The sequence below is a fragment of the Mustela nigripes genome, chromosome 7 (genome assembly GCF_022355385.1).
Source record: "Mustela nigripes isolate SB6536 chromosome 7, MUSNIG.SB6536, whole genome shotgun sequence".
Lineage (NCBI taxonomy): Eukaryota > Metazoa > Chordata > Mammalia > Carnivora > Mustelidae > Mustela > Mustela nigripes.
The window spans coordinates 78,756,652-78,781,330 of record NC_081563.1 but is presented as its reverse complement, the minus strand read 5'-3'; the positions used below and the strand labels follow the sequence as shown (position 1 = coordinate 78,781,330).

At 47.9% G+C, this 24,679-nt stretch overlaps 1 protein-coding gene and 1 long non-coding RNA gene across 5 annotated transcripts in view; one reads left to right on the top strand and one right to left on the bottom strand.

The window, feature by feature from the left end:
* PRKCE (protein kinase C epsilon) overlaps positions 1-24,679 on the bottom strand; it is a 477,259-nt gene that overhangs the window by 66,703 nt on the left and 385,877 nt on the right. For all 3 annotated transcript variants that reach the window (XM_059406230.1, XM_059406229.1, XM_059406231.1), the window contains one exon: positions 14,848-15,002. In XM_059406230.1, coding sequence (XP_059262213.1) covers positions 14,848-15,002 — 155 coding nt within the window. The remainder of the gene's footprint in view (positions 1-14,847; positions 15,003-24,679) is intronic.
* LOC132021607 (uncharacterized) lies at positions 14,490-23,725 on the top strand. Of its 2 annotated transcripts, none has more exons than XR_009405405.1 (3): positions 14,490-14,509; positions 17,035-17,147; positions 23,495-23,725. It is a non-coding gene; the product is annotated as an uncharacterized LOC132021607 (long non-coding RNA). The 2 variants fall into 2 exon arrangements; XR_009405404.1 differs by lacking the exon at positions 14,490-14,509 and adding an exon at positions 15,023-15,182.

The following is a 24,679-nucleotide window of genomic DNA, read 5'->3' as shown; positions in this document are numbered from 1 at the left end:
GGGCAGAAAATCAGTTAAGGATGTAGGTGACCTGAACATCACTCCCCAATGCAAACTACAGATACAGTGTTCTGGTCAGTGTTTAACAACGGCTCTCCAGGGGAACAAACCTTGGTCTGCAGCATTTGCTGAATTCCACCACTGATTTCAAACCACCAGCGAAATGTCACTGATCAAAGAGCTGGGCAGAGCCACCGAGTCAGCTTTCCCTTTGGTCCACTGTTGCTGGCTTGTACTGGCTCTTACAGACCAGACTGCTCACCTACCAAGAATTGTGTGAGCTGATGGTTAAACATGGGTAGTTTGAAATAGACAACATGGGCAATATTTACACCACAGCAATCAGCTACAAATTAGGTATTTCTGTCTGCTTAAAGCCAGTTCATCAACACACACCATTGAATTACACCCCCAACTCATGATTCTGCCTGCATCATCAAAAGACAGAATGCCCTTGGACAAGTCACACGACCTCTGTTTCAGTTTATTTCATCTACAAGGGACGGAACTGGAGGAGCTGACCTCCAAGTCTGCTTCCACCTCTGCAATTCTATTAAATAGTAAGCCCCTCTTCCATGGTCCCCTCTTACCATACAATCTCAGTTCATGTCCCTGGGCAGTGACATTACTTCTCACAGTTCATCGGTGGCCCCTCAGGATGGTGACCCTGGCCTTCCCTCAAGCCTCACTGCTCACCAGGCCTCCCTTTCTGGTTTGAGATATGGGCATGTGGAAATTCTTTAAACCCACAGGCCCATTTAGCATTCCCCGACCCCAAGCCTTTGCACATTCTGCTTCTGCTCCTTGGCTCCCTCTCCCACATCCTCTCATTCTGGCCAACTCCTCCTTATCCCATCGGGCCTCTATGGAAGAGGTCACTTCCCCCAGAAAGCCTTCTTTGACTTTCTCCAAGTAGCTGAGATATCTCTGCTAGGTGGCTCCCTAGTACCCCAGTCTTTCCCTATCATCATTCTTACTAGTTTTTATTGTTATTTCCTGTTTTATCATCTGGCATCCCCACCCAAACCTGAGTGCCAAGAGGACAGAGAATGTTTGTCTTTTCCTTTTCATGGCATCTTGAAGTCCTACACCTGACATACCAAGGGGTCCTGACAACCACCGAATGAATAAATGAGCATCTGTTTAAGCACGGTGCTCTCTAAACAACAGAGATTTTTTGGGTGGGGGGGCGTTGCTTCTCAAGAAAAGGCACAAACCCAAAGAGAAATCCCTTTGGATGAATGCTTTTACATTAGCAGATTTCAACCAAGGGAGCAAATTTCATCAGACAGATGCACCACTTCTGAGGAGGTCTTTGACCCGTGGGCATGAGCTGTTCAGTCCCAACGGGACCACAACTTTCTAAGCAAGCAGCCCCATTCTTCAGCCACTTCTTGCCCATATGGTGGGTTTTAGCCCCTCAAGGGAACTTTGCTCACTACCGGGATAAGTATTTTACTTGGCTACAGCAGAGCCTTGAAAAACTATTCATTTTGATTAAGAGGAAGGACTGTGGAGACATTAGGAAGAGGAACTCACACAGTGATCTGATCCTCAAAGAGCTGCGAATGGGACCACCTGCTGATGAAGTCTCATGTTCCAAGGGATCATGGCACTCTGGGCCACACCTCTGAACCCTTCCAAAGGGCACCAGCTACTTTCGCTGTTTGGATTCAGTTACCTCCAGGGCCTCACTGAGATCATTTGAAGACACTTTTCAGAGTTTCATTTTCAGATTCTGTTCAAGGCATTCCCAGACCAATATTTTAGGGTCACAGGGCTAGATCAACTAATCCTGCCTACACGCAGGGAACTGAGGTCCAGAAAGGAGAATCTGCCTAGGTCACATGGCTGAGGCAGCACCTATTAGAGTTCTGGCTACTGATTCCCAGGCCCATGTTCCTTCCACGGAAGTTCGTCATGAACCAGACACCGAAGAATAAAAAGACTCATGGAAGGGGCACAGCATACAGAAAGGGGGCCCAGGGAAATGCTGGTCTGCCCCAGCAAGAAGTCTGTTAGAAAATTCATCCTGCGGCCAAATATGTTTAGAAAATTCTCCCACTTCTCCAGAGGTGTTTTCTCGACATATTTGAACAGGTCGTCCAAGAAATCAAGGGCCATGGGGCAAAAGCAGAAGTTTAGTGTAACTGGGGGAAGCCTTCTCTATAGGATCTTTCAACCAAGAAGCAGTTACAATACAATTTGAGAAATGCTACTCTATTATGCAATAGATGCAATGTTAACAGGAGGAAGAGGGGACTGACTAATGGCCTTGAAAAGGGCCAGGGGAAAGTGAGCTGAAGCTGAATCTCAAAGGACGTGAGTTAGAAAAAATGGAAAGTGAAAAAGAAGGTATGGTCTTCCAGGAAAAGGCAAAGGGAGGAGTCCTATTGTGACCGTCGATGTGCAGGATTGAGACAACACGGGCACAGCATGTATGGCTATGTGCCGATGAGGACACCTGGCAGGCTCAAGAAGATATTCAAGGAGGAACCTGGCTGGGGGGAAACACTAGAGACACTGGAGAGTGGGGGTGGGGGTAGAAAGAGACTGTGCGCAAATCGCAGAGATGAAGCGAGTTAAGAGGGTCAGCTTGGGGATGGCTTTGGGTAAGAGGTAGAAGCAGTCTAGACATTATCCAGATAACAGAGAGTGATTGCAGACTTCTGGGCCAGAGAGTGCGTCAACTCCTTGTTTCATGATAATTAATCTGCAGGAATGGTCAGCCTGTTACCACATGACCAGAGAAAGAAGCAAAGGCAATTAAGTGTGACCCGAGTGGCCTCCACGTGAAGCACCCTGCCCCCCACCGCCCAACGTGGACTCAGACATGGCCCACAGAGACCACAGGACCAGCTCAGATGTCTGGGTACACTTGCTTACCATGGGGCAAAGCCCCCCACGTTTTGCTAAAACAATTCCCATTTTTAGTGGGTCAATCATTAGCCAAAGACACTGAAGAAACCAATTCCTCTGACCACACCTCAGAAAGATTCAGGCTCAACTGTTGACTACATTGTGTTAATGCATGTTCCAAGATTTCTACCTTCTAGAGCACGTTTTACAGCCATAAAACAATAGTCATAAAATAATAATATAAACTAATCATAATCATAGTCATAAAATAACAGGTATTGATTCCCTCTTCCTAAGGCTGATCCCACGGTCTCAGACTCGTCTTTGGAACCTCTCACATGACAAGACATTTTCAGCGGTTTGCTAGCTGGCAGGATGTATTTGCAGTGAAATTTGCAAGATGGACAAAGTGAATCTTACCAATGGTTCACTTAGGCACTTGTGAAACAGAATACTATGAAGATAATGACAGCAGCTAACACTTAGGGAGGACTTAACTTTGTATCAGACATAGTCCTAATTACTTTATGGGTGTCAATGTGTATTTGCTTCTCTCAATATCCTTCTGAGGAAGGGAACACCACTTCACAGATGAAGAAACTGAGGCTTAGAGAAATAAGTTCCTTGCCCAAGATCATATATCTAAAGAGTAGTGAAGACAGAGCTTGAAGCCAGAAGTCCTTTACCACCATACTGGGTTCTCAGTTCTAGGACAGGCATCTTGAGAAATACAAAAATAGATGAATAGATGACAAGGTCCTCCATCAGATTTTTCTTTCTTTTCTTCTTCTTCTTTTTTTGTTTTTTTTGACACATACTATTAGCTCAAACTTTGTTTGAAACCCTCAAACAAATTTAATCAGGAATTTCCCTCTGGTTCCAAACTTCGTGTTTGCTCTGAGACTCTGATGCCAATGAGAGTCAGAATTTGACTTCTGATCAGGTCAGCAGTAATATGACTTCCTTAGATGAATGTAAATTTGGCTTTTCAGCCCAAGCAAGCTCAATTTCTGCCTCTCCTCGTCCCTCCCCTTTATCATGTCCCAGTGACTTCACCCTGTGCTGTTACTGGCAGGTTACAGAGCAAAAAAATAGTTTGGGGTAGAGATGATCTCATGTTTAAGTAAACTTGGCCCCACAGAAAAGTAACTAGTCTTGAAAGAATTCTTGATGACATTTAGCTTTCCTTTATCAGGAGGACAGCCCTTCAATGAAGCAACACAGTGCAGGGACAGGATGATTCTCAGTACCGAAATGCACATTTCCAAAGGCAACAGGTTTGCTGAAGCAGGTCCCGTAAGGGATCGGGTGGTGGGGATGTCGTGGGGAGCTCATGGAGATAGATAGATGCAAATGGAGCCCAACAAGAAGTCTCAGGCACCAGAGTCAGACTTGCAGCTTCCCAGGGCAACCGCATCTGTTCAGCCCATTGGTCACTGTCATGTGCATTTATCAGTACTTGCCTGCCCTGTCCCAGGGTCCTCGAGTGCTCAGAGTCTTGGAATACTGCCAAGAAGAGGCTCCCCTCTCTGGAATGGTGATCCAGCCCTGCCCTGGCGGGGCCCTTTAATGTGCTTGGGGGATATAACGTCACATACCCACCAACCTGTGCCCCTCAAGCAAGTGCCGTATGGCACCATCATTGCTGCTGTGTGCCTGGATCTCTGCAGGCCTTGCTGGGCCTCAAACAGCTTCCAGAGGCCTTTCTGTGTCCATAAACTGATTTAAATCTTTCGGTGTATGCCAAGACTGCAGCCTTGGCCATCTTGTTTTATTTATTATTATCAGCTCCGTTTTATAGATGAGAACACTGGGGCTCAGGGAGATCAGGACATTCCCCAAGGCAACACAGTTAGTAAGCGGCAATGCTGGGACTTAAACCTGAGACTTCCATATTAGTTTGCTATGGCTGCCATAACAAAGTACCACAGACTGAATGACTTAGCAGAAATTTATTTCTCCCAGGCTGGAAGTCCCGGTTTAAGGTACTGGCAGGACGGGTTTCTTCTGGGGCCTCTCTTTGCCGCTGGGAAGTGGGTCTTCTCCTGGTGTCTTTACATGGCCCCCTCTATGCATTTGTGTGCCCTAATCAACTCTTCTTAAAGGGACACCAGTCCTATCAGATTAAGTCTACCTACATGATCTCATTTTACTTTTCACCTCTTTAAAGGCCTTATCTCCAAACACAGCCATAATCTAAGGTATTGGGGATTAGGGTTTTAACATAGGAATCTGGAGGGGACACAATTCACTACATCCTCTGACTCAACAACCTTAGCTTCCCTTCATCTAACCAATATGAACAGAGCTTTCTAAGAGCCAAGGGCTGTATTTAGTACTTCTGTAAATGCTTTCTCATGTGATTCTCAAAACAGTCCTGGGTAATCCCATGGGGGAATGAGGAAACTACCTTTCGGGCAGTTTAAGTATTCTGCCCAGGAAGACATAATAAAGATGAGGTAGAGCCAGGACTTGGCCACAGTTCTTGGAGTCCAAGCTCAGCACTGTCTCCAATATACAGCTTTGCTTCCCATGTGAAATTGCAGCTCGCAGCAATGGGACAGGGAGACCTGACAGTGGCAACAGCAAGGTGGGATCTGGTAGAATCTCCTTCTTCAGAGAGATCATAAATCTCATGGACAATGGCAGAATCTCTTACTGTGATGATTAAGTGAGTTAATAGGTGTAAAGTGTGTAGAATAGCGTTGGGTTTATAACAAAGGCTAAATAAGGGCCTTGTTACCCTTGGTTATTATTGCCACTACTGCTGTGCTGTACTGTGGTTGTTGTTTTTGTTATTATTATTATTGACTTCTGGACAAAGAGAGTAGCTTGAAGAGCCACAACTACTTTTCTCCCCTTCCCAAAATTACACAAAAAGATCTAAATACACAAAGATGGGGAGAAGGAGAGAGGAAACAATAGCAACACAATTTTGGAAGCTGGAAAGCCAAAGGATGAGTGATTAATAACTTAAGAGAGTGGAGAAAGTTCAGTTGGTTGAGCACCTAATTCTGGATTTTGGCTCAGGTCATGATCTCAGGGTCGTGAAATCAAGACCCACATTGGGCTCCACACTCAGTGGGGAGTTGGCTTGAAATTCTTTCCCTCTCCCTCTGCTCCTCCCCCTGCTCCTGCACACACACTCTCTAAGAAAATGAATAAACAAAATCTAAAAAAAAAAAAAAAATAAGACTTGAGAAAGCACTGAATCAAGGACCCCCAATGGGGAAAGTCAAGAACGGTTACATTTATGCTACAGAATCTCCCAACTTCTGTCCCAACCAAACTGCAGACATTTGCAGTAACAGTTATTTCTGGAGATAAAGGTGGGGAGAGAGAAAAATGGTTGGATGAAAAGCAATTATAAACTCAGATTCTCTTCTTTACTCTGCACAGTCCCTTCTCGGTCCCCACAGGTTTATTCTCTGGTGAAGAAAAACAGTGGGTCTCTGGACACAGGGTGGGATGGGGGCAGAGGGCAGGCACCAGGGTACAAAGCTGGAAATGGAGGAGTTCTCTGGACAATGTCTCCTGGGAGTGGGGCCCTCCAGGCCTGCCTCCTCATGTAGCTACTACAGTACTGGCTGCTAAGTCCTTTCCCTTTGGGCAGGATGATGGAAGAGTCTTCCCAGGATAATCTGAACACTCTAAGAAGAAAGTTCTAAAAGTATTGACAGTCAGGAATTTCCCAACTATGTGGCTAGCCATATTAGCCTACAATGAAGGCCAAGTTGACCAATCCAATACTCAAATGACAGCTCCAGAAAGAGAGAACAGAAAGAATCCTTAAAGAAAGAAATATTTTCTAGAACTGAAGGACAGATTTTTCTAAATTGAAAAAGTCTATCTGGAGCCCAGTGAAATGGATGAAAAATGGCCTACAGCACATCATTAGTAAGTAATGAACAAGCTTCCAGGAAAAAAGAGAGAGATCTGTACAATGGGATCCAGAATTGAAATAGCTTCAGACTTCTTAACAGCAACACCGGAAGTTAGAAGGCAATGGAACAATTTTGAGTGAGAATGGATTTCAATCTGGAATTCTACACCCAGCCAAAGTTTTTATCAAATTTGAGAGAGACATAAAGATGGCTTTGCATATAAAAGGAAAGGCTAAAAAAGGTACTGCCCATCCTTCTCAAAGAACTGCTGGGGCTGCTTCACTACATCAAGGGAATATATTGAGACAGAGATGTGGGATACAAAACACAGGAGCTTTCAGAGAAGAAAGAGGTCAAAGGAAGCGTGAGGACGGCAGTATGGGGACAGTCAGGCAGCAGCCATGGGGGAACTGTTTAGACAGAGTGGGCTGGAGGGCTCCAGGAGAGAGCTTTCCACGAACATGAAGTTGACAGAGTATCCACTGCACCGAAACATCCTGCAGGGAGACATGGACAATTTGTAGAGTTTGTGCTGACCTAATAACTACATAGAAAGCAAAGAGATCATTATCATCTCCAGGGAAAACAAAGAAAAGGTATAGAAAAAGTAATTATAGCTTACCACATGGCTTTGTTCCAAATAGTATTTCTTTTTTTTTTTTTTAAACGATTCTATTTATTTACATGTATGTGAGAGAGAGAGCACACATGAACCGTTGGGGGGGAGGTGGGCAGTGGGAGAGAGAGAAGCAGACTCCCTGAGGAGCAGGGAGCCTGACACAGGGCTTGATCTCAGGACCCTGAGATCATGACCTGTGCTGAAGGCAGAGGCTTAACTGCCTGAGCCACCCAGGTGCCCCCAAACAGTACTTCACAGTCATAATAATGCATACGATGTATATTCATTTAACCACAATTATAGAAAACTCTACTGAGAGGAAGGGAAGATGGGATGTTGGGAAGGGAGTATGGATGTCATAGGGCAGTGGGAGTAGGAGTAGAGAAGTAAACTCTCACTTCCACAGTGGATAGTCACTACATAATGCCTAAAATAGAGTTTTACAAAAGTAACAATAACAGCATGTTAGTCAGAAATACAGAGATCTGTTCCAAAAGCCTCAGCTGAAAAAACTGAAAATGGTTGTCTCTGTGGAAGAGGAAACTGGGTGGAAGTGAGAAGGAGGGCAGAAAACAGCTTTTTATTGTTTAAGTTCCTTGTGGAATGGTTTGACTCTTTAACTCTATGTATATCTTTGATTAAAATAACATCTACACTTTATAATACCTTGCTGGGTAAACCTGGGTGAGTTCCTATCCAGTTTTGGTTTCAAGTTCCACATCTAGAAAATGGAATTGGTTTAGATCACTCTGAGACCTCCTTGATCTAACGATGGAGACTCCCGACAGCCTCCTATTACACACTCAGCCCTTACATCTTCAGAAATGTTATATCACAATATCATTTTCTAGAATGGCTGGAGGGCTGCTGACAGTGGAAGGTAAGGTTCTGTGGGGGGAGAAGATCCCAGAACATCCTGAGTGATCTTCCTGAAGGCAAGTCATAGAAGAATGGGAAGGAAGAAATCATCCTATTTCCTCCTCCTCTTCCTCTGCTTTTATTAGCTTTAGATAAATTGAGAAGGTAGGGAAAGAAGACAGGAATCTAAATATTAGACCTTCCCCTTGTTAGCACAGGCTTTAAGTAGAGCTCTTCCCCACGTCAGGAAATGCTGAATTGTGTCAGTGGCAGGAGGGGGATCCCAGGGATCGAGGCAGGCTGTCGTTCCACAAGCTAAGCACACACGTTCCCTCTTTGACTAGCAGGAAGATAAGGCTACAGTTTGTATCACAACTCCATGCACATTGTCCAGGGAGGTCGGGCTTGCAGAGCATGGCTACGGACCTCAGCAACCCCTTCTTGGCTTTGTCTTCCCGTCCCGTGAGGACAGGCATTGAAGATCCAGCTCCATTAGATCCTCGGAGGTATTGCCTGAATCTGTGTTTCAGGCTCTTCATTCCTACTGACTTTTTAGAAACATGATTATCAACAAGGCAAGCCTTTCCTAAGCACCTCTTAAGTACCGAGTGATTTAGCATGGACCAGAGGAGAGACCCCTCTCTCCTTGGGGCTCTCTACTACCCCCAGTTTGGGCAACCAGGCACATGACAGGTCCCCAGGGCAGGATGGCTGTTGGGCAGTGGCAGTGACAGCTCACTGAAGACGGAAAGTTCTGAAAAATTAAGGGAGAAGTCATAACTTCCCCTGTGCTAGATAAAGACCAAATTTTTATGCACCACGTGAGATGTTACTCATGAACATTTTCCAGGAGGAAAATGCCTTGTCATTCCCCACTGGCTTTCTGATCCTCCACCTCGGCCTCCTGTCTGACTTGGAGCCATCACGCTCCGTCCCGGATGCAGGAGACACGCAGGCATTGTCTGAGCTCCAGGTCAATGCAAGCCAGTCACAAAGAGGTTCAGGAACCTGCTCAAGAAGAGTTCTCAAAGGATTTTCCAGAAAACGTTGCACTGTTCTACTGTGGGTGGTTCTAAGGTTGGTGAAGGGAAACTGACTTTTTACTTTTCTCTGCTGCTCACATTTTTATTTTTCTTAGGACTACCACTTTTATCATTAAAAAAAAAAAAAAGGAGGGGGATTAAATTTTCTAAGAAGGAAGAAAGGAATTCATTCTTCTGACGTGATTCTAGGAATCCGTTTTGGAGCTTGGGCTAGATAAAAGATCTCCAATGTTCTTTCAATCCGTCTTAATAGAAATCAAGATACAACAAGATAGTTAATCTTTACTAAGGGCCTACTGTGTGGCACACACTATTAAAATTATTTGGAACTATTAAATCACGAAATCTCCATAACTCATGAGATAGGTACGTACAACTATCATTCCCATTTTACAGGTGAGGACACTGAGGCATGGAGTATTAAGATGCTTGGCCAATGTGGCCGAGGGCACGTTCTTCACTACCCTCCGTCACAGGGGTCCTGACTTCTGAACTCTGAAAGAATACAGAGATACATTCCTGACTGCCAAACCTTTGCTTATCTTCCTCAGGGCCCCCGGCTGTCCTCTCTGTCTGAGGCGGATCACACCATCTCTCTCATGTTGCACAGACAGAGGGGCGCTCTCAGAGAGTCAGCTGCTCCGACTGAGCAGCTCAGATGAAAATGGGCAGGCAGCAACCCTGATGGAGATAAAGAGAGAGTTCTCTGAACCCGCTCTTAAGGAAGGCCTACCCCTCAATACCTCTACGCCTCATTGTGTGTGGGGGCGGGGTGGGATGGTAAAGGAGGGAAAAGTTGTTTTTTTTTTTTTTTTTTTAATTTAAGGCATGGCTGGACACAGTGCCAGCTTCTGCCATAGCACAGAGAGGATTCCAGGAACACGGGGTAGGAGACAGAGAGACGGTACCCTGCGACAGTACACCTGCTTGGTGCTGGAACCTGACTCAGATGAGGACCAGAAGAAAGAGGGCCATGCCTGTCAGTGTGGGCTCTCCTTAAAGTTTGAGCCGCCAGCCACAGAAATGACGCTTTCCTCCATTCTTGAACACTGGCCAATTAGCTGTTAATTAGTGTGTGTATAAATTCCAGCAGGAAGGCCGAAAATTCCATCTCCACTCCAGCAATCAGCTTCCTCCTCCAAAACCTGGCCTTGCCAGTCTCCCAAATAAACCCCTGCATTGCACAAAACATGGTCTCTGCTGGGGCTTCAGAACAGCCAGGGGCAAAGAGGTGGAGACACACTCACAGCTCCCCGCCACCAACCAGCTTCAGACATATTGCCTTCTACCCTCTTCTGTGGCAGCCTAACACAGAGCAACATGGGAAACAGAGATCCCAGCATCCTCATTAACCCATAAAATGAGAGCTATGAAGGATCTGGGGGCCTTTTAGGGTCAAGGGGTTAGGAATGTTTCCAATACAGACTTTTAAGAAGTACACACCAATGGGAGGGAGCAACCACTTGCTCGGGATTTCTAGGGACGGGGTACAAAGGCTCCGAGAAATGAAAAAGAATGGCATCGGGGACAGAATGGCATGGTTCCACTGGGCTGGAAGGCTCTGGAGCATCAGAGACTAGAAGAACAAGTATTTAGTGAACACCTACTATAAGCAGGCTGTTGTTCTAGGCCCCCCAGGTAAGCACTCTGGTGTGGAGTTCTCAATCACAGAACAGGGATCTTAAGTAAAAACATAAGTTTTGCAAAGAGAACCTGCTAATGGCTGTTCCAGAGGGAAGGCATGATCCCCAGGACAAACTGGGTGGTCAGGGAGAGCCTCACATGAGCAGGCAGGGCTTGACACAGTCCCCAGAGGCAGAATAGAATTTTTCTTCATCTCTGGCCCCAAATTCACCTGAGGAACACTTTTAAAAAATATATAGATTCCTGTATCCCACTCCAGACCTATCGAATCAAAAACTCTAGAATGTTACCCTGGGTAACATTTTTTTTTTTTTTTTTTTACAAAAAAAGATATAATTAAGGTAACCTTCAAACACACACAACAGTAGATAGGTCAGTGACCCCCCCTTCACCACATGTGCACATCACGCAGCCTCAGCAATCAGAAACTCAGGGCTGTTTTTTTTCTCACCAATATCCTTATCGATTTCCCCTCCTCCAGTATTATGGAATCTCCATACCCTTTAAACCAGAGACTCTGAGGCAGTCAGAACAGGGGCGTGAACTGGAAACGACTCATTGATCAAGACCCAGATTGGGAGCAAGGGATTTCTAGGGACAGGGGTACAAAGGCTCTGAGAAATGAAAAAGAATGGCATCAGGGACGGAATGGCAAATAATCTGGAGCACCTCGAGGGTGGGATACATGGTTGGCGGGGACAGTAATAAGGGTCACACGATCACTGGGGGCCACCAGGGCCCCACTGTCACAGACTGTGTCTTTGTGAGAGACACAATAAGCCACCTCCTCTGGGTAGGAAAAGCACCCCTTTCCCGGGCTGAAGTCAGCCACAGCAGCAGAGCTGGCTGAGATGCCATCCTCTGCTCACGTCCGCTGCCCTCCGCTCCTGCGCTGTGTGCAGACCACACAGCTGTGCATGGCAGGTCCGGGGCACAAAGGAGTCGGAAGGAGGCTAAAAAGGGACGAGTGTGACCGTGGTGTGATTTGAAAGAACGCCGGGCTGTTGTGCAGGGGGAAGGATGGAGAAGAGGGCAGGGAACTGAGAGGCAGTAAGAGACTCGAGTCTGTGAACGACTGTAAGCTCATCTGGGAAGGAGGCAGCAGGCCCCTGAGAGTCCCTCCTGAGAGAGAGTTTGGGGGGAGAGAGCTTTTTTGGGTTCTGGGGATAACTGGGGGCTGGATGTAGTAACGCAGGGTCGCTGGCACATAGGAGCATGCATGTGTTGGAATTGCTCAGGCAGTGTGTTTAGGGTAGGGGAAGGAGGGATGAAGGCCCTGGGGAAAAGCAGCATTGAGAGAATAGAGGTTGGAGGGGAGCAGCAGCCAGGCCAGGGGACACAGAGACTGAGGAGAAATGTACAGGGTGGTGGGAAGGAGTGTTGAGAGGAGGAGGGGAGGGGAAGTGTGGCTCCTAGAAGCCAAGAGAACTTGGTGTCGACAGGTGTGATGAGAGGGAAGCAGAAAGGGGGCAGGCAGACCTGTAGGGGGGAGGTGAGTTTTGGAGTCTCTGGGATGACACCTCAGAGTTTGGACTTGGACTTGGAAAGACAGGGTGACAGGTGTCATGGTGTACAGCATGAGCTTGCTGATCAGTCACTTAGTCTTCCTCGGTCTGCCACTGATGGAGGTGGCCTTGGACAAGGTACTTCAGGAAAGCTCAGACTCCCTGCCGGGAAACTGGATGACTGCACTCACTGTAATAGGGACAGAATGACGATGATATTGCAAAGGATGGAGGTCCTTCTTCCTGTCATGGGCACCGGATGGCGCACGGCCTTGCAGTGAGCTCTTCCCACACACAACTCCTGTATCTTGAATGGGCTTATGAGCTGCTTTGGGGCAGAGATTAGGGATTTAAGCTAACTGGAATCAAGAGTCACTTGTTGAATATGTACCATGTAGAAAACAAGAAGAGCGCGTAAAATAAGATGACTGAGGGGTTTAACCAAAAATGTGGTCCTAAGGGAGTCTGCAACTCGGTGAAGGAACCACAGCAATGCCTAACGCTAACACGATGAGGACAGTGGTAGGCGTAGCAACGGCAGTCTCAAATCCCATTCATTCCCGAATTTCTTCGCATGGAAGCATGGGTGGTAGAGAAATTGCCCTGGCTGGTGGGACCAAGCTTTGTGCAGGCAGGCAATAATGCATGAGGCCTCTGGGCCATCCAGAGGACGGCTAGGAGGGCATAAGCACAGGCAAGGTGGGAACTGGCAGGTGGGTCTGAGAAAAGCTGAGAATGAGAACCTTGGCAGATTCAAAACAAGGTGCTGTGGGGAGTAGGGAGAGAAGGGTGCACCTGGATGTAGCAGACACAACCTAAGCGGAGCCCCAGTGAGTCGAATTCCTGTGTAATCCCATAATCCCTCCCTGAGGAGGCGGGAAGCTGGGACTTCCTCTAACCAGAACAACGTGGAAAAGGCGATATCTATGGAGATAACTTGACATTACAGGCAAAGGAATTGTGAGGATATAATGAAGGTCCCTAATCATTTGAGCTAAACAAAAGGGAAAGAAACCATCTCAGGTTGGCATAATTGAATCAGCTGATCCTGTTGAAAAGGGATCCAAGCCTTCCCTGGAGTCAGAGACTCCAAGCGGGAAAGGCTGTTCACTCTGGCTGGCCTTAAAAGAAGTGAGCCACGTGTTGCAAAGAGCTGAGTCCTTCCTACTGGCACGTGAGTGTGGAAGAGGACCCCAAACTTCACACAAGCATGCAGCCTGACTGACACTGTGTGTGATCACAGCAGCGAGACCCCAAGCCGAGGGCCAGTGCCCACAGTGCCTGAACTCGGGGACCACAGAATGGGGGCTAATAAATGGGTGCTGCCTGAAGCCTGTAAATCTGTGGTCTTTTGTTACGCAGCAACAGGAAGCCAACAGAGGGATGCAGGATGTGGGTAGCCATGCCAGGCTGGCTGAAAGGTCTGGATTTTATTATGTAGGCCACAGGGAGGCACTGATTACTTCTGAGCAGAGAAGACACACACTGGAGGAAACTAAGAGTCATCAGTAAAAAGGAAGCCTGGGGTGAGCGTTGGTCAGAGCCCCTCAACGAGCCTTTAGTCAGAGCACTGCTCCCAGGAGAGGGTCAGGAAGGTTCTAGTGACTAAGTTCTGGGTTGAAACCAGCCAGCTATTCTACCCAATTGATAAAAGGTTGGGGGCGGGGGAAGGGAGCAAAAACCAAGTCAAGAAATTGACAGTCATTGAGAAAACCTTAAGGAACTTTAGCGTCCTTGTTGCTAACTATAAATATTTACTCCTCCCAGAATTCCTGACCTCATAGAAGAGCCTGCGTAAATAGCCCCACTCCCTTACTGGAAAATAAGCGTGTGAGTGTGTGTGTGTGTGTGTGTGCTGTGTTTTCTTGGAAGGGGGACAGGGCGGCAGTGAGGGACTGGTTGATGTGCAGGAACTTCCTGTTGGATATTGTCTAGCTCCCTTCCCCCTCCCCCCCAGCTCCTCCTCCTCGAATCAGAAACCCAGATACCCCTGAGCAACTCCTCTGATTCTATCTGCTGGAGACAACTAAGCCAAACAAACTCAGGAAGTGGCAAGAGGTTGGAAAGGGGAGGAAGTTCATGGCACAGAAGGAAAAAGTAAAGAGAATGCCCTGAGGTTGAAGGATGAGGGTGGGGAGAGAGAGAAATGAAGGTTATTCCAAGGTCACTCGGCGCCAAGCCTTTAAAATGTTGTGCTTGGGCTTTCGATCCAAACTGGCACAAACAGTGGGTCAGATCTCCTGAGGCTATTCAAATATTAACATTCACAGTGATAAACAGCCCCCCAAAAGTCCTCTGCAAGCAAATTAAAACAAACAACTAATCTAAAGCGGGTTGCTAAGAGACCGGTTGGGCAGGGGCCAAAGTCAGTTCCAGTGTCTGGAGAATTCTTATTTTTTTTGCTGTCCGGGGAGGCAGGAGAAGGGAAGAGCTACCTGTAGATGACTCCATGTTGGTGGAGGAACATGAGAGCTGACGTGACCTCTGCAGCATAGAACCGGGAACGAGGCTCATCGAATTTTCGGGAGCGCTGAATCTGGAACATGAGGTCGCCACCATTTACATACTCCATGACGAAGAAGAGGCGGTCCTGAGAGGAGAGCAGAAAATGCCAGTTAGGTAATTCCACTGCTGCTGCCCACACAGGCCAGAGAGTGTCTCCTGAGCCCAAACTCAAGGGGGAAGAAGGTGCAGCGATGGCAGAATCCTGATAGCACGCAAGCCAGACAGAAGTCAGAAGACAGATAATCCAGAAAGCACACGGATTAGGGTAGGAGGCGTGATTTTAAATCTCTTTCTCTGTTTTACTTTTAAGAACATCAGCTTAGTTTAGCGGAGGAAGCCCTGAACGGACAGAAAGGAGACCTGGGTCTTTGATTTCTGTGACAACCCTGAAGTGTGTCCTCGGACAAGTCTCTGTCCCTCTGGAGGCTCCAGTTACCTTTATATGTGTGTTAGGTTGGGTAATGGCTCTCCACAGGACATCTGTGTCCTAATCCCTTCGCGTGCGAGTGTTAACCTGAGACAGCAAAAAAGGACTTTGCAGGTGTGATTACAACAGGGATCCTGAGAAGAGAAGTTATTCTGGATCACCCAGGTGGGTCCTCAGTGCAATCACAGGTGTCCTTATAAGAGAAAGGCAGGGGGGAGATTTGGGAAGCAGGAAGAAGACAACATGACCACAGAGGCAGCGACTGTGTTGTGGCCACAAGCCAATGAACATGGTGGGCTACTGGAAGCTGGAAGAGGCAAGGAGAGACTCTCCCCCGAGGGCCTGCAGAGAGAGCAGGCCCTTGATTTCAGCCCAGTGACACTGGTTCCAGACTTCTGGTCTCTCGAACCATGAGAGAATAGATTCAGATTGTTTGAAGCCCCCAGTTGGCGTTAATGTGTGAAGACAGCCCTGGGAAACGACTTCACGGTCCCACGGGCTTTTGAGGCTGCGAGTGCCCCTTCTGCGGGCCACTCTTCACTCTGGAGGATGTTCCTACTGGGATTCCCATCTTGCCACATTTCCTATGGCTTCTTTCCTCAAGGCGGCCTCCAAATGACCCAACCACACTCCTACGTCATCGAGGAGGGGCCTTCTGTATCTGCACTCCCTGCCAGTGTGTGAAGCAGACGGATGGAAGTTCCCTTTTGCGGTTTCTTGACTACTGTTTCCTAAGCCTGTAAGGTGTGGGGCGCTGTGCTAGACGGGAGGGAAAGAACGTCAAGCCAGCACTGTCCCTGCGGAACTTAGGAGCCAGGACTGGAGATGGGGAAATGGGCAGAATGAAGAAAACAAAACAGAAGCAGAGTGTCTCAAAGATGAAAGGTCAAGAGAAAGTGGGGGGGGGGGCTCTCTAAACTGGGGTCCCTGGAGGATTCTGGACAGAGCTGGGGTCTGAGACAACAAGGAGGCGGGGGAGCAGGGGCGGGAACAAATCCCAGGATTTGGGGACAGGGTGAGAATGCCAAGGGCGGGGGTTGAGTGGGCCAGCAGGGGAGGAAGGTTCATGGAGCAAAGGGAAAACAGTGATGCTGGGGAGGCCAGAAAGGGAGCACATTCTCAACACATAGACGGAGTCCAGTGAAGCGGGCAGGAGGAGGTGATCATGAGCCTGCTTCAGTCATGAAGCAGCTGTGACAGCATATTTAATTCATTGTTGACATCGCTTTGAAAGTAAGTCCACTGTTAAGAATTGTTATGAATTCAGACTACCTTCTGCCCCAGGCGTCTCCAGATTCATTCAGGCGATACCAGTACTCACAAAGGGCCTACGGTCTAGGCTTTCTTCCATTTGTCTTCCTTCCCCTTCAAGACCTGCCCCATTTTCTCCCCAGAGTATGATTCTGGACCTAAAAGTACACAGGCTGCCTTGCTCGCCATTCCCTCCCTCACCCATTCCCCACGCAAATCCTCATCACAACACCCGAATGCTCAGGCTGACCCCAGCCCCACGAGACCAGAATTCCTGAGGGTGGGCCTCAGGCCTCGGGGGTGTGCAAAGCTCCCCGTGGGCCTGCCGTGTACAGCCCGGGTTCAGCACCATTCTTCCATCTCGTTCTGCTGAGGTATTTGGTGTTTGAGAGATACATGGACTCTAAGTCACTCAGATTTTCCTTCTTCTGTTTGCAAGGATCCCCTCAGCACACGGGTTCTCAAGCTTGTGCCCTGGAATCACACGAAGACTAGTGAGCACACGGATCCTGCGCCTCACCGTTGAGTTTTCAATTAGGAAAACCTAGGATGGTGAGTCTGAGAAGCAGCCTCTCCCACACGTTCCCAGGTGATGTCAGACCCCCCGCTGAGAAGAGCGGAGGTGGGTGGGTGGGGGGGTGGTCCCAGGGCGCTAGGGGCAAGACTTCCCCAGGGCAGGTGCGGCTGCCTCCTGCATAGAGCACTGCCCTGAGCTCCTGAACCACAGCACTAAGGACAAGCACTGGGACGCCCTCCCGTGGGCAGCCACCCGTTGCTTGCGGGTGGAAGCAACGATGCCGCATTTCCTTCGCAGCTTGGGGAAGAATCCAAAGCTTTTGGGAGGAGGAAACCTGTCTTCTCCACACCCCTCTCTGCTCGCTGGCTGCTTTTGATTCCACTGACCCTAGACACACAGCATTTAAGAACAGGGTCTGTGGAGTGACAAGAGCTCCCACCGAAATCTGTCACTTGCCGGCTATGTGAGCTCAGGCACATGACCTGCTCCCTGTGTTCGGTTTGATAGAGGACCTGCCTTACAGATGTCTTACGGGCATGAGCTCAAATGTTAAAGTGCCTGGCTCACAACGGATGCTCCCTGAAGGTGGTCTCATCCTGTCATCACCGATGGCAGGAGAACTACCATCACCAAGTCTTCACTTCCTGTCCTTTTAGCACTATTTTCCCATGAGCCCTTCCTCTTCCAAATATCACTTGGCTCCCTTGGCTTTTGGGCTGGTTTCCTACCCATGTCTTGGGCAGGTGGTCTCACATCTGCTGGTGCAGGCTTCTCTCTCCATCCATCAGGCACCAGAGTCCCTGGGGCCGGCCTCTGGGACCCTCCTCCTTCCCCATTGTATCCTCGCTGAGCGGTCTCCTCCACCTCACAGAGCCTAATGCACCTCGCTGGGCACATGTGACCCACGAACATTAACCTCCACACCAGACTTCCCCTCCAAGCCGCACACTCCTTTATCCAACCGTGTTTCGGACATTTCCCTCTAGATGGTGCAAAAGCACTCAACCCAACAGGTTTGAAACGGACACAGTAATTCTTCCCCCCTAACGCCTGCAGCAAACGGGTCCTCGTCCAGGGTGCCTGTGTACAAGTCAGAGACTGGACAGTGACTGTGAGCACCTTTCTCTCCCTCATCCCTCACCTGTGCCGCCAAGCCCTGCTGCTTCTCCCTTCCATGCTTTTGTACCATTTTGCACCTACTGCATTTGTCTACCTCTTTCTGTCTCTGCCCGCTCAGCTCATAGCCACCATTCTGGTCCAAGCGGTTCTCACCTCCTGTTTAGACTCCTGTCAAGTGCTTTCTTCCTAATGCCCCTCACACTGCCCACCCCCAGCAAATGATGATCAAATCACAGGCAGTTACCCTGCTGAAATGAAAATCTGAGTGTAACCTATCCCCCTCCCTTCTCTCTTTCTACTGATTATTCTTTCAAGGGTTTCCTATTACTCTTGGAATAAAGAGAAAACTCCTAAATATGGCTGATGGCCTCTTATGATCCACCCCACCTACCTTCTTCTGAGTCCCCTCCCTTCCAGCCATCCCTGGCTCACTCTGTCCCAACAGCAAATTCCCTCTTGCCACGAGGCCTTTCCTTGTGCTGTTCCCTCAGCTTGGAATGTTTCCCAGCTCCCTTCCCCTGATTAATCCCTCCTCATCCTGGAGATTCCAGTATAGCCCACATTTTTTCTTTTTCTTTTTTTTTTTTTTTTTTTAAGAAGCTGTCCCCAACTTCTCTGACAAAGTCAAATCTCCCTATTATATGCTATGTTCTCCCCTGTAGCATTCAGGAGGTCTGATTTGTGTAACTGACTCGTGTCTTTCTCCCCTTCATGAGGGCAGGAAGTGTTCGAAGTTCTGCCCTATTAGTCTGTCAGGGAACTAGCCTGACCCCAAAAGAAAAGCTGCTATAATCCTCTTTAAAAAACAATCATCACGTGGATGGAAGAATGAAAAAAGGTTAGGGGGCTGCGTGGGAGAAAGGGAACCAGAGGGAACTCTGATTTCTGCCACCGCAAATTCCTACTGCTGAAGGAGCCAGAGACAAGTCAGCCTGCTACAGAGAGCCTCCTGCCTGGGGAATCTGGAGACGAGCGCCCATTCTGGCCTCTCTGCCTGGATCGGCACCCTGTATTCAGTTACAGCTCTGAACAGTTCTTTTGTTCCATGGGTGTCTTCACTTCCCAGTGAGATGATCCATTCCTTGAGGAACATGGTTTCTTCCCAGCAACCCCCGCCCCCATCCCCACTACCACTAGCAGGGAACTCCCTAACTAAGGAGACACTTGATAAAAATCTGCTCGTCTAACATTCGCTCTGTGTGAGCATCTTGGGGAAGGGGTTAGTTCTTGTCGGGTTCATTTCTTACTGGATCTCCAGCAACCAGAGCTGAGCCTGGCGCACAGTGGGTTACCAGTGTGCCCCTGTCCAATGTGTGAGTTCTTGGACATGCACCAGGCACGAAGCTATAGTTGCTGGAAATTCAATAGTGAACCAGGGCTGGTTTCCCTGTGTTATTCCTATTGTTAATCTCACTTGGAGTTATTCTAACATTAGCTCATTTTGAACTTCCATTGAAACCTACTTTCTACTCAATATACCTCGGTGTGCACAGCCCCAAAGTAGAATCAACCTTTTTTAAACTGGGGTATGTGTGTGTGTGTGTGTGTGTGTGTCAAAGTTTAAAGCCAGATCAGTTTTTCACTCCCCCTCCCTCCATTCAGGGAGTTTGGATCCCTTCTGACCTCCACACCTAACACATCTGAGAAGCATGTTTTGATGCAGAGTGAGAACCTCAAGTCATTCTGGGAACTGCTTAATTACATAAACTGAAATCAAAAGAAAGCTGGCAGAACCAGCAGCTACTCATTAATCCCCTCTTGGCATCAGCAGAAAACAAAACAAAACACAAACCCAACTTCCTGGTAAAGTAAGCAAATATGTTTTCTGAGGTAACCAAAGATTTTAAAAGCCTTATTCCACCTCCTCCTCCCTTAATCTCACCTGAATGTCTAAAAAGTTACGGTCTTGAGCTAGTAAGTAAAATAATGAAATTAGGAAAGGGATTATATGTCATGGTCATTTAGGGTAAGAATAGTTAATCATGACCTACAAGCCGGAAGGGCCACACCATGTATTTGAAATTCCCACTGGGCTCTGTTTTCCCAGAGCGCTAACCTTTCCTGCCTTTGAAGGGAGCACTGTTCCCTTCATCTTTCATCTTTCAAGGTGTGATGGATAGCCAGAGGCTTCCTCTCGGCAGTACGACATGTCCTGCCAATTGGATTTGTTTGGACGCACATTCTCTATCATTTGCTAGCTGTTTATATGTGCAAAGATTCTATCGCTTTTGAGTCCATTTCTCATGAGTGCCCAACAAAAGACTGGACTTGGAACAGTCCACCTCTGATGTGCCAGGGACGGGATGAACCTCTTCTCCAGTGCGTCATCTAAGGGAATCGTGGGTCCTCAATTCACCCTCTGTGACATCTCTTTGCTCCCCTCCGTGTCCACATCATTTAATCTATCAGTTCAACAGGTCTTTCTTTGGTGCCCAGCCCTGGGGTGGGTCCCTGGGGCGGGTCCCTGGGGGTTATGAAAGATGACAGGAGCCATGGCTTTGGTGTCTAAGAAGTAGGAATTGAACATGGGAAGCCACAAAAAAGCAACATAAAATGTTCCGAGGTTAGGGGCGCCTGGGTGGCTCGGTGGGTGAAAGCCTCTGCTTTTGGCTCCAGGGATCGAGCCCCGCATAGGGTTCTCTGCTCAGTGGGGAGCCTGCTTCCCCTTCTCTGTCTCTCTCTGCCTGCCTCTCTGCCTACTTGTGATCTCTGTCTGTCTAATAAATAATAACATCTTAAAAAAAAAAAAACGTTCTGAGGTTATGTGCAAAACCCTCCTCTATCGAATCAGATTGTGAAACCTGGGAGTCTGGGTCATTACTTTCTGGGCCGCCAATAGAGAGTAACTGTCTGTCATCCAGGCCGTAGCACTTACTGAAGACCGTGATAGGAAACCATCATGTGAAAACCCTTTCTGTATTTTATTTTCTGTAATAGAACTGGTCCTGGTGGAATTGGCTATTGCTATATACAGATTTGGTGGACACCAATCTGAATTAGGGTCAGGAGGTGGGCAAGAGAGAAAGGAAAGTCCTGGCAAGTTGCAGGACCAGCCCCCAGGGAAGAGGTAAGGGGAAAGGACACTGTGGGGATGGGGAGGGTGGGGCTGAGGTGAAAAAAACTCGCTATCTGGAAAACAGCTCATAAATTCTGGATGCAGGGAGGAAGAAGACAGATTGGTGGTGGTGGGGTTGGGGGTCAGGGAGGAGGTGGTTCTAAAAACACACATAGGAAGCAAAGAACCCCAGAAACCTTCTGAGTGGTAAAATGGTATGATTAAAGCTAACCTGAAGCAAAGCTATTCTGGAAGCAGACTTCAAGATGGAGTAGAAGAAGGCAGCCTGAAGTTCTTCCATATCTTCCCTATTTCCACCATCCTCAGCATGTCCTTATCTTCGAACCAACCAGAGGCAACCCTCCCTCCTCTCTATGATGCCTCCTTGATAGAAACAAAGGCAAGATTCAACCACTCTGGGAAACTTAACCAAAACCATTTTATTTCCCCCCAAAGAAAGCAAGCCCTCATCCCAGTAAACATCCTTCCTCTTACTGGAGACTTACCTCTCAGTGAACAGAGAAGGAGAGACTCGTGTGGATAGTAACTGTGTTTAGGGGGATAATTTTCCTATGCGGTAACAAAAATAATTATCAGCCAAATAATGTTGTTTAGAAAAACCATTTTCACGCCCGTCAGCCCTTCCTCACATAGGCCTTTCCCTCTTTTCACCTCCCACTGTTCAGAGGCCTCACTCCAGGGCCATGACCTTGTGCTGTTTCCCCAAGTTCAGATTTATCTCAGCCAAATTCCTAAAGCAATAACCAATTCTACCAACACCAATGGTAACAGGGAAAATGCAGAGTGGATTTTCACAGGACTGTGTTTTATGATGATCTCCTAGAAGCCACAGAGGGAAGAGTCCACCTTACTTTGGAAAAGAGGGTAGATGCTCATTTTCATGTGGGAAAGCCTTAACCTAATCAGCACTGGCCAAAACAGTAAAAATCCCGCAACAGTGTCTGCTGGTTAGGAAGGTCTGAACATCATTTGTGTATATCTGGTATTTGTTTCCGGTTGCTTAAAACTATGATTATTTGACATACGCAAGATGCCCCAGGTTTAAAGGGACCTAGAGCAGTAGCAAACTGACTCACCCAATACAGCTCGAATAAACACTTCCTGCCTCTGATCAGAGCTGCACTCTGCTCAGAGAACTTCGAGTTTCTGCCAACCTGCCCCACACACTGTCATCTGTGTGAAAGCTAGGGTGAGGGGAAGAGTTCGTCTTCAGCACATCAGAGAATACTTTCTTTTTATAGGGTCCTCAGCCTCTTCCGAGAAAGAAAGCTCTTTGACATGACCTGACAGTGTGCAGGGAACAGCCCCCAAATAGGTTACGTGTAAATGATGTTACTGCCGGACTGACCTCCTGCCCCGAACAAGGGCAGTGTCTCAAGCCAAGTGGGAGTAGAGTAACAGCTTATCGTTAGTTCTCATTTTGAAAATGACAGAATCAAGAGGGTTTTGATGGGGAACACAGCCAGTGAAAAGGACAGTGATGTGGCGAGCCTGAGGCTCTTTCAGTCCATCACATCCTCAGAGGGTCAATGTTCGTACCTCAGCGTCACTTCACAGTACCTGGCTTTCTCCTGGTTTCTCCCAGCAGCTGCTTTCTCCATCAAGTGCCCTCTTGGGGTGTGGCATTGGGCTGTCATCCTCTGTCCCCGGCTGGTGACCTGGGCTCCAGGAGAGCAGCAGGCATCAGGGACCTTGACCCCACTCACTCATCTGCCTGGTTTAGCAGCCTGGTCACCCAACAGAGGTTCCAGGCTCTTCACGGTGCTCATTGCCCACCCAGAATCTGGTCAAGATGGCCACACAGGCCAAATCTGTCTTTGATGATACCAAGAGATAATCTAAATCAGATTACATCGCCTCCTCATTGGAGCCTACTGTCACCAGTAGTCAGCTGCTTGAAGCCAATGTTAAGGACCTATGGAATGTTCCTTCTAAGTGTTTTCAAGCATAGGAATAAAAGTATTCTTATCCTAATTCCATTTCCCCAACCCAGCCAAGGCCCACATCATAACCTTGTTCTTTACCAGTTTTCTTCCCCTGAGCTCAGGCTGGTCCTCCCAATCTAGTGCGTTAACTGCATCAAACTCTGTTCCCCACACATAAGCCCTCCTGTGTCTCCAATAGGTTGTAAGTGCCAACAGCTGGGGCTCAGGACATTCCCTTCTTGTATATCCCCCTCCTGTCTAGGCTTGGTGCATATGCAGCTCAGTAAGAAGAACGGAGTCTCTCCATGTGCAGCTCAGATGTGAGACGGAGCCCATACAGGATTGAAACAGCCCAGGTAGCTGCTGCTCTGATTCCAGAAACTGAGCTGCCATCTTATTTCCTGTGCCCAGCACAAAAAGAAGTACCTACAGAGGTCATATTGGAGGTCTGATTTCCAGGAGGCTCATGCACCTACTACCACTGTAAATAAAAGCCTATGGTTCTGGGTGAGGTCAACCCTTGAGCCTGTTAATGCTGTTGCTATTGTGTTTTTGTTTCTTTGCTTAAGTCTATTTAGCCAGGAATCCTGCTCACCAATCGGAGGATTAGAATGTACCCCCATTAGTGGGCAAAGGACCAAGCCCACTCGGCAAAAAGCAATCAAGGAAACTTTCTTCAAACGTGTGTGTATAAAATGACTGGCCAGTTGACTGAATTCTTCACTTTACAACCAGCTATCAACATTGCTGTAGTCCCTCTTTTCTTACCTTTCATTTCTCCCCAAAGATTATGTAAAGTTCTTGTAACAGTTTTAAAGATAAGCAAATACCAGGTAGCTGACTCTGAGTGGAGAAGGGACGTCATTATTTCCCTTGGATTGTGGGAAAAATACATAACTTGCTTAGCGGGAAATTCAGATTGATCACACCAAATGTGACAAAAGAAAGTCCACCCCCCCCCCAAAACACCTCCTGGCTAGGGGGTACAGGTCTGAGCAGATCTCAGGTAAAAGGATCCTAGAACATAAATTCCTGAACCAATGGTCTCCAGCCTTCCTTCATCCTGGCACTCTCACCGGCAGAGCGTGCTCTCATGACAAACCACGGCTTTCCACCACAGGAGGCATCTCCTGGAGTGACCAGGGCTGTGTCTCCTGCCCCCTGGCTGTACCCCTGCCATACTTAACACCAGCTGGGCTCATCCACACCGTTCCAGTCATTCCACGAGAAAGCACTTACTGTATCGCTGATACTGGGCTATGATGTGTTCTTTGCAACTGTGAGGGCCCTACGACATTAAATCAAGGGCCTGAAGTTCCCACCTGGGGCTACATCACTGTACTTCTGTCTTTTCCTTTCTATCAATCCCACTTGGCTTTTGACTTTGAGTCCCACGGTCCTGTTGGTGGATTCACACGCATGGCTGCCTTGAACCGAATCGGCCACT